Source organism: Opisthorchis viverrini, assembly GCF_000715545.1.
Source record: "Opisthorchis viverrini unplaced genomic scaffold opera_v5_40, whole genome shotgun sequence".
In the NCBI taxonomy this organism is placed as follows: Eukaryota; Metazoa; Platyhelminthes; class Trematoda; order Opisthorchiida; family Opisthorchiidae; genus Opisthorchis; species Opisthorchis viverrini.
Genome location: NW_008751694.1, coordinates 956,091 through 969,791, shown reverse-complemented (window position 1 = coordinate 969,791; position 13,701 = coordinate 956,091). Strand labels below are relative to the sequence as shown.

At 44.8% G+C, this 13,701-nt stretch overlaps 2 protein-coding genes across 2 annotated transcripts in view; one reads left to right on the top strand and one right to left on the bottom strand.

Annotated features, from left to right (window-relative positions):
* T265_13112 (hypothetical protein) overlaps positions 1-13,701 on the top strand; it is a gene marked incomplete at both ends in the record, with an annotated part of 44,357 nt that overhangs the window by 7,947 nt on the left and 22,709 nt on the right. Inside the window, 7 exons of the mRNA XM_009167265.1 lie at positions 2,491-2,649; positions 2,687-2,794; positions 2,830-3,046; positions 3,212-3,532; positions 5,533-5,681; positions 5,923-6,219; positions 7,661-8,877. Coding sequence (XP_009165529.1) covers positions 2,491-2,649; positions 2,687-2,794; positions 2,830-3,046; positions 3,212-3,532; positions 5,533-5,681; positions 5,923-6,219; positions 7,661-8,877 — 2,468 coding nt within the window. The remainder of the gene's footprint in view (positions 1-2,490; positions 2,650-2,686; positions 2,795-2,829; positions 3,047-3,211; positions 3,533-5,532; positions 5,682-5,922; positions 6,220-7,660; positions 8,878-13,701) is intronic.
* T265_02882 (hypothetical protein) overlaps positions 12,761-13,701 on the bottom strand; it is a gene marked incomplete at both ends in the record, with an annotated part of 87,859 nt that continues 86,918 nt past the window's right edge. Inside the window, one exon of the mRNA XM_009167235.1 lies at positions 12,761-12,990. Within this exon, the coding sequence (XP_009165499.1) occupies positions 12,761-12,990 (230 nt within the window). The remainder of the gene's footprint in view (positions 12,991-13,701) is intronic.

Genomic DNA, 13,701 nt, shown 5'->3' with positions numbered 1-13,701 from the left:
GCGGCTGCATCAGTTGAGGAAACAGAAGACTCACCAGTACTGACTGATGCTGTCTGGATATGCAGTTTCTGAGTCAGTGATTCAATGAGCTTCAGTTGCGCTTCTTCAAACTGCTTTTGTTGCTGCTGCAATGATTCTCGGAGCTGATCAAATTCGATTGACATCGTGGGTTCCCGTTCGCCAACTGTAGTAACTGTATTTTCCTCAGCTTAGTTCTCGGTCTGAGCCTCCCAAGATAGCGTTCACGTCAAAACAAACACCAAAGGTGCACAAGGTCTATTAACGCCCAAAACGAAATCAGGAACAGTTGTACAGCGCTTCGTATATATAACGTAAACGGTTATAACTTTGCAATTTCTGACGCGCTCTGGATGCGCCATTGACAACCGGCATTTGGCCAATACTGGGTCAGGATTGGCTGTTGGGTACAGATTTGTGACCAATCAGATCTCGCCTTGATGCCGGACCGGCAAGCGTCCCGAATTCTGGGCCAACGTCGAGTGGGCCAGGCTTCTCGGCCGTAGCAGCGCCTAAAGACGTGCGGTATAGTGGGATCCGCGTGAATTCCTACCTAACAAAACCGGTCAGTACGTGATCACGAGATGCGGTTTCCGTGATCGGAGTGTCACTCAACTGTAGCACCCTTTCGGTGCCTAATTGCCATTCCACCAGAAACATGCACGAGGGCCGGGTTACTGCCAGGTTGCCCAAGCCTAAACAGGGGAAGCCGAGATACAGACCTTCCGGTCAGGATATTCGCGATCTAGCCACCGGGCTATCTCGAAGGATTATATGCCATCTAAATGGGAGCTTACCTCCTCATACTAACATCACTCCTCAAGAATCTCAGAAGAAAAGCAAATTAACAAGATGAGTGAAACTTCTATCTGAGAAGTCGCCGCTCGAGGAGCCAGTTAGTATGTGACTGTATGTATGTTGTTTCCATGATTGATGGATGAGTGGCCTTATATCCTGTCTAAGTTGGAGTTTATTGCACTTATAATCAGCCGCTCTCGACCGAACGGTTAATTGTCCAAACAACTAGCTGGGAGATTAGGGGTTCGGATCTCTTTGGAGTTTTGTGACCTGTGCACCGCAGATGATTCTCATTGAGGATAGAACGACCGTATGGTGCTTTTTGGCTCCTCGTCATAGATTGGCTTCACTGGCATGACGCGATCACAGCTGAAAGTAATCAGATCTTACACGACCGTTAGTTAGTTATCCACAGTTATCCACAGTTGAAGTTGGTCGCAGTTAGTTGACGGTATACTCAAGCACCACGTAATGTGAACTGTGGTCACACAGTTGAATTGGTCGCAGTTAGTTGACGGTATACTCAAGCACCACGTAATGTGAACTGTGGTCAGTGCACCCTCTGGCTTGTCAAAACCCTGGCTAGTGCCTTCAGAGTTGTCTCTTTCATTGCCGACGTCGCACTATTAGTGAAACCACTAGCCGTGTAAGGCTTGTGCTCTTATTGTTGGATGTTAGGAAAATCTTAGGCGCCTATGGTGCTGCTCGCCTTCCTGGATGGAATCCATGTGACCTTCCGTGCGCTTGGCTGGAGACATTAAATGACATGCGGGCTAACCGATGTCAATTACGTTCATGTTGTCAGTCTATACAGACTCTCTGACTATTGGAGGCGTACGCACCTCAGATGTTTGTTTTAGGCTAGCTCTAGGTCGCAGTTCTTCACCTATTTTCTTTCCACTATAAGACCTTACTAAATTGAATCGACATGTTTGTATGGCAGCGAAGTATCAGTGTTCTTCTTTGGTGCTGCAGTGGTGATGACAATATGCACGAACTTGACCGGTGGTGCTTGTTGAGTGATTAGTTCTTACCATGGGGAAGTAATGGATGATCTTTGCTTGTAGTTGAGGGACAGTCTTCAAAAAGTTAATACTTTCAGTCAGTGCTACATCTCATGAAACCGTCCGGGGCTGGTTTTAACTGAAAGGTTGTCACCCTTCGGAGTAGCTTATTAGGGTAAGGGGCTGTTGTTTGTCAGTGGTTCATCCATCAGCTGGCTGATTCAGCCAGAGCGTAAGAAACAACTATCTCATCAACGCAGCAGCATTTTTAACCCTTCTGCTAAAACTGTCCTTTCACTTGGCGTCGATGATATCTTTCATCTTGATGGCTATCAAGACCTCCGTTTTACTTATTTTCAAGCTACTGTTGTTTGTTTGACATGTCCAATGGGCAGTCATTTTACATTTCCGGAACCTGTTTTATGGGTCGTAGATTACTAGGTTGTTTTGGTCGGAGTCAGGTGGCCTACGCGGTTTGTGAATCAACTATTGTGGTTTGTTCAACGGAACGGCTTACTCTATGGCTAAATTCATCAGGGCTCTTTTTACGTTTTCTGTTTAGTTTATTTCTGAATGGAAGTACGCTAATTCCTGTGTCAATCTCATCAACTTGCGTGAACCACAATGTCCGTTGACTATGCCAGTGGTCTTTCCGAGTATGCAAACAAAGGTGTTTGTGGTTTGCCAGAGTTTTTCGATGATACTACTACCCTGGAATCAAAAATCGATGAACTCTATAGGCTTATGGTCGAGTCGGCTTATACCGTAGTCCATACGGGAGCCGGCATCAGTACATCGGTTGGAATTCCTGATTTTCGAGGTCCTAAAGGTAATTACCATTGTTTGTTGACAGCTCTAATTGACAGGGGTTTGGACCCTAGAGAAACTAGGAGAGAAACCCACGGTGTCAGTATCCTTCGAGAAGGCTACGCCTTCTTTAGCTCACTGTATTCTTGTAGAACTCGAACGGAAAAGTAAGTGCAAATTCACATTGAATATGACTTGTCAGATCTGATCCACTATCTTATCACGCAGAATATTGATGGATTACACTTCCGTTCCGGATTCCCTCGGAACCGTCTATCCATCTTGCATGGTGACATGTTTCTTGAAGTGTGTGACACCTGTGGTAGTTTTTTTGCGAGAAGTACTCCGTCAACCACTATGGGTCTACGTCGGACTGATGTGTTTTGTACCTACACTAAGCCTTCTGGTCGGGGATGTAGGTAAGCTTCTCACAAGTGGTAAATGCAATTTTCCTAGGGGAAGGCTGTGCGATACGATACTGGACTGGGAGAGCGACCTACCTGAAGTGGACTACCACCTTGCTATTGAACATTCCAAGTACCTCCGTTTTTATTGGTTCTCACAATGACTCTTGACCCCCGCAGTCGAGCTGATCTACATATTTGTATTGGAACATCTTTGCAAATGTATCCAGCAGCATCCCTACCATTGCTTCCTCGTCACTCTTCTACCTTCACGTCAGCCTGCAACAAAATCCGCAAACGTGATCCTGAAAATAATCTTTCTTCACCCCAGTCCAAGCTGGTTATTATCAACTTACAGAAAACTAAGCTTTCAAAACGGGCAAATCTGAATATTCATGCTCCAGCTGACGTGGTTCTCGATGCGATCGCAAAGAGGTTCCACTCAGTTGTCTCCTCAACTGTCCCGTCTTCCGATATTTTCGTGCCTACGCTTCTTTTGAGGTAAATGGGTCTATTTTCTGCATAGTAATGTTCTGCTCATCAATAGCTCTTTTGAAAACAGCATTCACAGCTTATGACTCCCTTTCACAGCGCATCATTTAGAGTGTGTGCATCTGAGTCCCGGGTAGAGCAACACAGTCCTGGAAGATAACAACGTAATTGAAGAGTCATCATAGCACCTACCGAGATTGATCTCGGCTGAAAGCATTCTGTTGTACATGGTGTTCAAGTAAATCGGTATCAGTTTGGTTGCGTCGTTGGCACTTTCCTTGGAGTATACCACGCGGGCGAGATGGCTCAGTGGTTAGAGCACAAATTTACTGACCAAAAGGTCCGTGGTTCAAACCCGACCTTTGCCTCTCGACTTCCTCTGTCTAGGATTGAACAAACTGGCAGTATCTCAGCCCTCGTGCAACCTTCGGGTGGCAGGCAGCTAGGCACCGAAATTGTGGTACAGCTGGCAAGTATACCATCGTTCTAAGGATGGATCTCCTCCATTTCAGTCATTTTATCCCATTGTCTTTTTTGAAAACTCCATAGCAAAGGCGATGTCAGCTAAAATCTCGCGATCTTTTTTCCGTGTACAAAGATGGTCTACTTAAAGTGGATGGAAGATCGACAATTCCGTACCACTTAGTAGCTTCAGCACAACTGTGCTGTAGTCACTAGCTATGCTTCTCGCACGTTTTCGACTGAAAGTAAAACAAAGTTGTTTGGGTGTTTTCGAAAATGCTTTCGTTGTCTCACTGCCGCCCTCTTTAACTTAATTCTGCGGAACAGACTTAAAAAAAACTGGAAATGTTGAAAAGTGGAAATCCTTTTTACATTTTAGTTGTTTCCGTTTGGATAATATTTTGCACATCCTGGTTTAGTCTGTCGGACCGTTCTTGGTGTGCCTCATTTCTAGGCAGAACCAGGAACGGAAAATCTCAACTTGTTTCAACAGGGGTTCCCTGTGATGAAAAGGCTTATTCTTTCGTGGTTTAGAAGTAAGCTTAAGCTAACTGGACACTTATACCATTTTTTTCCCGTACAAGCGCTGAGTTCGCCCTTTTTCCAAAAGATCTGTTGTTCAAGTCCGCCCATACTTTTAAGCTTAAACAACTTGGTAGTGTTTCAGCTTTTGTCTTGCGGTTTGTGCGGCACTCCTTTGCTAAAAGGTTGTCTCGATAGGGATACGGCCAGTTCAGTCTCAAATCAGCTGATGCTCGGATGAACCTTTATTTGACCTCGTCGTGAACGCATCGATTTCTACTTTAGGTATCAGAAGATGTACACAGTTTATAGCGCCTGCGTACCGAAAAAATCGTTTGGCTATAGCACCTTTTCAATACATGGGTACCTTGCCCCCCAGAAGGAAGCTTGAGGGTTGAGATACTTCCAGGTTGCCCAAATCTAGACAGGGTAAGTCGAGAGGCAGAGGTCGGGTTCGAACCACGGACCTTTTGGTCAATAAGTTCGCGCTCTAACCACTGAGCCATCTCGTACCGAAAGCATGCAACAACTTGCTTTGTTGTTGGGGATTAAAAACCGTAATTTTTATCAACGCATGTAGATGGTCTTTTTTCTACACAGCTGGTAGGCATTGCTTGAGGACAGCCGATCTTTTAACATAGATTGGTTCGTCGTGTCCCAGATAATCATGGAGATTATCGCACGTATTCGGACTAGTTGCAGGCTCGTAAGGTTTACAAGTGGGATATAAAGGGACGTAGTGTGAATGGCTTTCGGCTTTGTAATTTACTACTCATAAGGTTGCTGAAAATCCATCGACAGCCCACGACCGGTTTCGCCCTTCTTGGGGCTCATCAGGTAGGCGCAGTCCCCGGGTTTCCGTCAACCTTATGTTCTACCTGAAACCAAATTGCCCGAAATTAGCGAATATACACTCATTCGCAAACCAATTTGGTTCTTTCGAGAGACTCACCTGGCTTTCAGCTTTTTTTTATGACGCGCTGTACAACAATTCATATAGGCCCGCATGTATTCCTTTGTTTCAGGTCAGTTCATTCCAAACCTAGTGACTCAATACCTTGGCGGGTTTTCCCTCACCCAACAGCCGGACCTCTCGTTCAAATACTTGAGTCTCTAGTATCACCCAAGACAGAGCCTATACACTCTTTTACAGATCCCGTCAAAAAGGCAACGGGTAACGTTGAAGGGCATGATCCGAACGGTTCAATCAAAGTAACGGATCAGAACCTCGGAATCGGTGATTTTAAAGTTGAATCAACTGCTAAAGCGTCTATGTGAACCTGTAAACTTTCTATTGTACCTATGCTTTAGTATGCTAATAAACCATCACCCTTATCAGGACTTTTTTTTATTTTCCCAATGTCATTTTGCTTCATTTCCTCTCCCAGCGTTTCATCCTCCGTTTCCGTTTGCAGACTATTCTTTCCACACTATGAAACAGATTACAACTTTCCTGCGTGGTACTGGATGGGCGTTGTATTTCTTCCTCCTTCTACTGCGCTTCGTCCTTGTCTGGCGTGTTCAACCGGGCTACATACATCCTGATGAATTTTTTCAGAGCTTAGAGATTTCTGCCGGTGATGTTTACGGACTAGAAGTATTCCGTTCCTGGGAGTTTCTTCCTCATGGTAGTGGACCCTTGCGATCAATTGCTGGCATTGGACCTATGGCTCATCTACCCGTTTGGCTGTACAAACGTTTTTTGGACGGAGGTACTAGCGGAACTAGTTTTTTCTTCTTACCATGCATTTGCCATCACGTTGTCCCCAGTGAGGGTTACTGATAGCTGCACAAGAACACATTCTTGATCTCAATTTCATCGAATGACTTTTCCGATACCAGCACGAGTGTATGGTTTGTCATGACAGGGCTAATCCCTTGGGATGCTCTGTGGTCCTCATCTTTTCATGCTGTAAACTTCACGAGGGAAGTCTATGATCGAGGCATAGTTGATATATATATATATATATATATATATATATTCCGGAGCTGCATTTGTTTCACCTATACACTACCCACTCACAAGATTTTTGCGAACCCAAGTACTGGTCAAACCTTCTAGGTTCCAAATGAGATTCAGTTATCAGGGCCCATGTCTCCGACGAGCTTTATCGTTTCTAGAACTTATATATCCAGACAGTTGCAGATGATTTGACACACCAGTTAGTTCGGTTCTGCCTTATACTTGTAGTTAAATCATGTCAAAGAGGCACTATCATTTTAAAGGTGATTGAGCTAGGAGCTCTTTAAGGATGTTATGGAAACATAGCAGACAAACGCTATGAAGATTCTGGAGACATTCTAGAGATAATGTTAGACATGGCCCAGTCGCGCCCTCAATGGCGGTCGTGCATCCAAGCTATTGCCTTCAATGCATAGCTCCTTTTCCAACCCCCACCCACTTGACAGCCCACTGACAGTGCTGGATTTATGCACCAATTTATCAGCTCCCGCCTGCAATGTGCAGCTACCTACCCCTCTCCCCAAATCATCGGTGAACGAAACTGCGGCAGCTACAACCACTGTACGACGAGTACGTGGTTATTACAACTGACAGTGATGATGATGAAAGGTCATCCCTGGAAATGTTGGGACTGAATGCTGATGCTCACCAACAGTGCTCAGTTTTTTTCACTGATTTAAATGATAGCTGATGCGCACTCAGACCAGATTGCTTAACATCAGTTTCCTTACGGTTCTGTCAGGTACCCTAACTTCCACTCTCAGTGGATATGCTCACATGGGTATGATTATATCTTCAGAGGTTGCGAAAGCGTCGTTGTTCCAGGTACCTAGTTCCTCTGCCCACACATTGAGTTCGGACGTTTTTCCAAAGGCACCACCGATCGTCATCCACCATGTACACTGGTTAGCGCACCGGAAGTTTGGGTTATATCCTGTAGGTTAAATCCAATACGGAACCTCGTTCTTTGTTCACCTGTATGTTTGAGTTAACCACGGAACACCAAGTTTGTGGTTATTTTTCGAACAGATTTTGTTGACAGTTTTTTCCACGTAGTTCTATTTCATCCTTATGTAGGGTCACCTGTTCATGTTGAACTTTTTGCACCTTTCATCTTGATCTAACAGCCGTGAACCTCACGCACGTATCACACGGAGGTTCGGACTTACTCACTCGGATTCTATTTCCAGTTCGTTTCATGACCGCGGTAGGATCTCTCTGGGTCGACCTATTTGTACTTTTTGGGAGTGCCCATTTACGCAGTCCTTATGGACGAAAGCGCCGTTGTTTTCTTTCTGCCTCGCCACCGATCGCTCTGCTCATCTATGCTTCTTGCACATTCGGTGGTCTCCTATTTGCCGGAAGAACAATCGCGAATGCTTGGGAAACTGCGGCTGCAGCCGCTTTCGGTTTGTTTTCTCTTGTGATCATACGCAAAGCCCAATACATGGCTCCGACTTCATACAACTGTGATGCCATATTTATTTGTATATTGATGTGTTTACAAGCTGCTTTTTCTATTTGGGCTATTTTCATACGTTTTACCTACCCGCTATTCATTTTACCTTTGGGTGTTGCAGAAATAGCTGCTCTTTGGAGAAAATCCCGTGTGATTTCATTGCTTTCCTGTTCGTTTGCTGTCCTGGTTGCTGCACTAAGTCTGCATCTTTGTCTACTCGTTGACACTGCATACTACAAGAATATATCCTTCTCTCAGTTGTACTCTAATTGGTCTCTACCGGATCTCGTGTGTGTGCCTTGTCGTTTTTTTGCGTACAATTCTAACTCGATTCATCTGGCCGAACACGGACTCCATCCACGATACCTTCATTTGTTGGTTAATTTACCCCTTATTATTGGTCCTGTTGTGGTTCTACTGGCCCTGTGTCCCCCGAAGCAATTGTTCTCTGTGCACTGTTTGTTTTGGCTATGTGTCATCGTCCCACTAGCCATTTTATCCACCGTGCCTCATCAGGAAGCACGATTTTTGATGCCACTGATACCATTTGTTGCCATTCTGGCTGGCCACCGGTTAGAAGCTTCACCAAGGAAGGGCAACTTGTTCTATCTTTGGAGGTCAAAGTGGGGCACATTTTTCACGTTTTTCTGGTTCATTCAACAGACCGCTTTGTTGCTTCTGTTCGGTACGCTACATCAAGGTGGGCTGGTCCGATACTTCAAAGCCCTTCAACCTCCAGTATCTACTGACTGCCGAAGCTATATTTTCTATCACACTTACATGCCACCTCGGTTCCCATTCGGTCGTTACTCACCATCAACCCCTGGCAATCACTGTAACACAGTCACTGACCTGATGGGCTCGGATTTGAGCAGACTGAGGCACACCTTACAGCGATTGCGGGATTCAAACGCTTTGCCAACTTCCGAACAACTCTTGGCTCATTTGGTAGGTTTTTACCTATCCGACTCATATCAAAGGCTGAATCGGTACCATCAGCCTGTACGGATAATAGCAACATATATACATACTTATATATACATACTATATATGTTGAATACACAGGTTTTTCCACAGAAAATGCGCGCGTCAGGCGTTCATACTAAGTTCACTTTATCGCATAAGTGCAGAATGACTGTCTGAGCTCCGCGTGGATTAACCTGATTCTGTGTTTCGATGGATTGAGCAGAACAGTCCTAGCAAAGCTTATGGTGGAAAAGTAAGACGGTACATAATGGGAGCGACCGGAGTAGTTACTTTTTTATCCGGGGAATGTCAGTTCGTTATGAATCGTCGAGAGGTTTCCCACTTCCAACGGTCGTTTCGCTAGTATGCTAGTCTGGGAAGCTTTTTCAGGTGTAAAAATATGCACCACCTTAGTTAGATGGTGGATTGTCCTTTGTTCTATCTATGTAATTTCCACCACAGTCACATGTCAGCTCTCATCAGGAAGGCCAGTTCATGTGCCGGTAGTTTATTGAGAGTTTCATACGGGTTCTATGGCAAATCGTCCAACGATTTGGGTAGTGTAGTCAAATTCAATTAGCTGCTCCACCTTGCCCCAACTTCTGTTTTTCATGTTCACATCTTTTCAGATTTATCCCGGTTCAGTATCCCCATTGGGCTTAAATCTAACCGAATTCGGATCCATTGTGGCAACTCAGTTGTTCTTCGGCCACCTGTCGCTTGAAAATTTACCCCATTTACCGCCAGCCAACCAAGTTGGGGACTATTCATATTGGTATTCGCAGTTGTCACTGCATGTCGTATCTCTTGTCCTACGCTGATTATTTCCTGTATTTTGCATTTCCCTTCTAGCATTTTCTGTTCGACCGACCTTCTAACCAGTGTTCTTTCATCGGGTTGCTTTTTCCTGAAATAAATCAATATACTCGACTAATCGCCTTCTTCTTTGTCCTCTATTCTGAACGTATGATGCGCGACTGGCTTATTTGCCCACTAGGGTGAAGGGTGGTTTGTTGCCGTCCTTTGCAATTGTGAGCCTCAGTGAAGCGAGACTGTTGATTAGAATACACTAGGGAGCTAGATGGCTCAAATGGTTAGAGCCCGAATTTATTGACAAAAAGGTCCGTGGTTCGAACCCGACCTCTACCTCTCGACTTACCCTGTCTGGGCTTGGGCAATCTGGCAGTAACCCAGCTCTTGTGCTGGGATGGCATGGCAGCTAGACACCAGGAGGGTGTTACAGCTTAACGGTTTTTTACACACTGAGTGTCATACTTCTGTTGTTGCAGAAACATGTTTCTTTAGGTTTTCGCTTCGTTACTATATTCCATTCCAAGTACTGTTTTCTTCCATCCCGTTCTACCTTCAGCACCTCATCTGATGTTCCAAATTTAGATAGATATTGTGTAGATTTATTACATCTGAAGTGTGACCACACCCTCTGAAGTAGCTGAGCAGATCCAAAGTGATGATGGGTCAGGAGCACCCGTCATCGGTTTAAGCAAGCCAGCAACCTGAGGGTATTGATGGTATGTTATGTTTCATCGTTTTCTCTTCAGTCTGAACCGTAAAGATAAATTACATTGAGACATTTCGTTCAACCTCTCAACGCCGTATCAGTAACTATCCGGGAAGAGTATGGCTTATGCTATTTCCTATCATAAGCACTGCATCCATCAACCATTTTATTGTCACTTATGCGTATGTTGTGGTGTTTGCGGGATGTGTATTGTTCACATTCCCATCACTCTCGTTTGAACAGTCGTCCTCCTGTCATGGCGCAATTATTCTGGTGAATCCACATCAAAGGGTGAGGGGGGAAGCACTGGACTCGAAGACGACTGTTCAAACGGGAGTGATGTGAATGTGAACCTCTGCGTATCTTTGAATGTTGGACCGGACTTGCGTGTTTCAGCGGCCCCCCTAAAAGCACATGCTGTAAATTGTTTACCTGAGGCTCATGTATTCCAGTGGGGCTGACAGCGGGTGGACGGCTGAGGCATAGCAAACCTCCATAGGACAAGCGTTTCCGGGATGTGTGGTGTTCATTAGTACAGGGTTGTTAGGGAAGTACGACATGTTCTTTAGGATTCAGTCACATAAATTGGACATCGCTGGCCCACTGGACCAGAGTGTCGAATAATTTGTCCGATTACGGTTTTTAAAATGAATCTGCTCTCTTCAGGCTGCTCGTGTGAGCTTCTGAATCGGATCGTTAAGATACCGCGTCTGAAAAGCTTGTCGTCCTCCATTTAACCTCCCGATAATTTTCAATCAATGGGAATATGTTTGGGACCGATCATTTACCTCCCGATAAATTTTCAACAATGGGAAAATGTTTGGGACCGATATTTTTCACATGGCTGTATACTATGTTGGTGTCTGGTAGTCATCATGATGTTGTTCTGTTCGAGTGGATGGTATGATTAATATCTTACTCTCCGTTTGTATTCCTCTACAGCGTCCCACTGTTGACAGCGTACAAGCCTCCTGTCTTCCTATCTGTCCTCCATGTTCTCTGGTTCGAATACCAATGGCCCAGTGAACAAAATCGTGGACCGGATTGATGATTGCTCTCTTCTAATCCGAGTCAGGTTACCACCGTGCTCCAAACCTTTGGTAACAACATCAGCACCTCTTACCTCCAGTTGCCTATCTGAATCCACGGTGCCAGAAACGCCCGCTCCTACCCGTTTACTACATAGGCCCCAATACTACAAGGTGTTTTGCCGCCGTCCGAGATCACATCCACTCACTCCTGCACAATTTATTAACACTTCAGTCTCCAGCAATACCCCGTCTGAAGTGAGTTAATTTTTTGCTTTTCGTCCGGTATTGTTGTTGACTATCTTTAAAAGCATTAAGTTGCCTGATCCGTTGTATTTCAACGCGAACTAATAAACACACATACACTGTATGCCTCATTGCAGAACGCCTTTCGAATTCACCCGTGATTAAATACACTCTGGTGAAACTGAACAGGTTTAGCTGGTGACAGGCAGCAGCGTTTAATCGTGATGTATTTGTGGTCGCCTGCTCGGTTCCGTAAAACCCGTGTTCTTAGTTGACCTATTCCAGAACGAGGTAGCCAATATTTCCTCCCTTTCATCCAAAGCTTGCTTGATGGTCCCAGGGTATTCAGCACCACCAAGTCACTCCACGTTGAAGTTATATAGATTTTCTTCAATTTTTGACGTTCCCAGTTACCATATATGTTTTCATCAGTTCAGCAAACTAGCTTGTCGCTTCAACTCCTCCCAACATACGTGAAGGATGAGTAACAAGGAACGGTACACTCAGAAATACCACTAAAGGGGTAATTGACACAGATGGTTTCGTCATACGCGGTCAGTTTAACCGAACCTGCCAACTGGCAATATGTCTAAATATTGGCAGCTGGGTTGAATTTATTGGCTGTCAGTCGGGTGGCATTTGATCTTGTGGTCGAGCTTGGCAACTGGCTCGCAAAGATTTCGTCATTATGTGAGGAGAAATCGTCAGTGCGTGGCTGGGGAGGTAATTCCTACATTTCTACTTGCTTTCCTATAGTCCCTAAAGCGTAATTAACTGCAACGTGATTGTTTAGAGATTGTCTATCACGTAATTTGACCGGTATTTTCAGGATCTGCATTGTGTTGTGGTCTGATTATCTTGCATTTGGTTGCTACGTTGAGCACCTTTCCTCAACAGTTCCTATCCTTCCTTCCCGCTGGTCCATCTCGCCTTTGGTATCTTGTTCCTGCTATCAATTACTTGGCCAGTCGAACTCCTATTTTTAGTAGCTTTCTTTCGATTCGGTTGGTCCATTTCTGCCGCGTTGTGGATGTTGACACATTCACAGGTACCTTTTTGTTTGACGCAACTTTCATGCGTTACCCGTTTCGGCCCTCTGACTTGCTGATTCATCTTCGGCTTGAGTGTGAATTCCAGTGGTCTTGATTCTGTCTAGGACGGACGTGAATTCGACTGATCTAGTGTCTACATACCAGCCTAAGCATGAACAGAAGGAACGTGAATTTATGGAGGCTTGGTACTCAGCTGAGGACATCGACTTCTCAGGAATAAAGAACCTCCCAGCACGCAAGCCCAAAGCGGCTAGAAAAGAAACAAATAATAGCCACTAAGGGATCGCCGAACGTTGGATAAAATCAAGACCACTGGAACGTGCATCCAAGTTGAAGATGAATCAGTAATCCAGAAGCCCAAAAGGCGAAATGAACCAATTTGGATGATGGAACAGGACTGCTGAAAGAAGGATACCCAATGAGATAACCAGATACAAGCTAACCAATCGAAAACACATCCTAAAGCTCGAAATGGTCGATCAAACACGTTCCAACCAATCTATAAGCAAGTGATCACGTTGGAGTTAGTAGCTTCTCTCTAAGAACTATATAAACTGATGATGTTCCATCGAATGGTGACATCATCATCATCGACAGCATGACATAGCTCGAAATATCAAACACGTTCCAACCAATCTATAAGCAAGTGATCACGTTGGAGTTAGTAGCTTCTCTCTAAGAACTATATAAACTGAACTGATTCCATCGAATGGTGACATCATCATCATCGACAGCATGACATCAGTGTTCAACACCGATGCTTCACTGCCGTACATCCATGACTTATTTGAAAGCCTTACTGTAAAGAAAAGAATAAAGGTGGATGGGGGAGGGGCTTATTGCTATCTTAACACAATCATTCCGAGGTGCCTACACCTCCAGACATTCACTCAGGCAACCTGGATAGAAACTGACAACAAGAACGCCACTGACATCGGTTGGCAGCCATATCTTGTAGTGT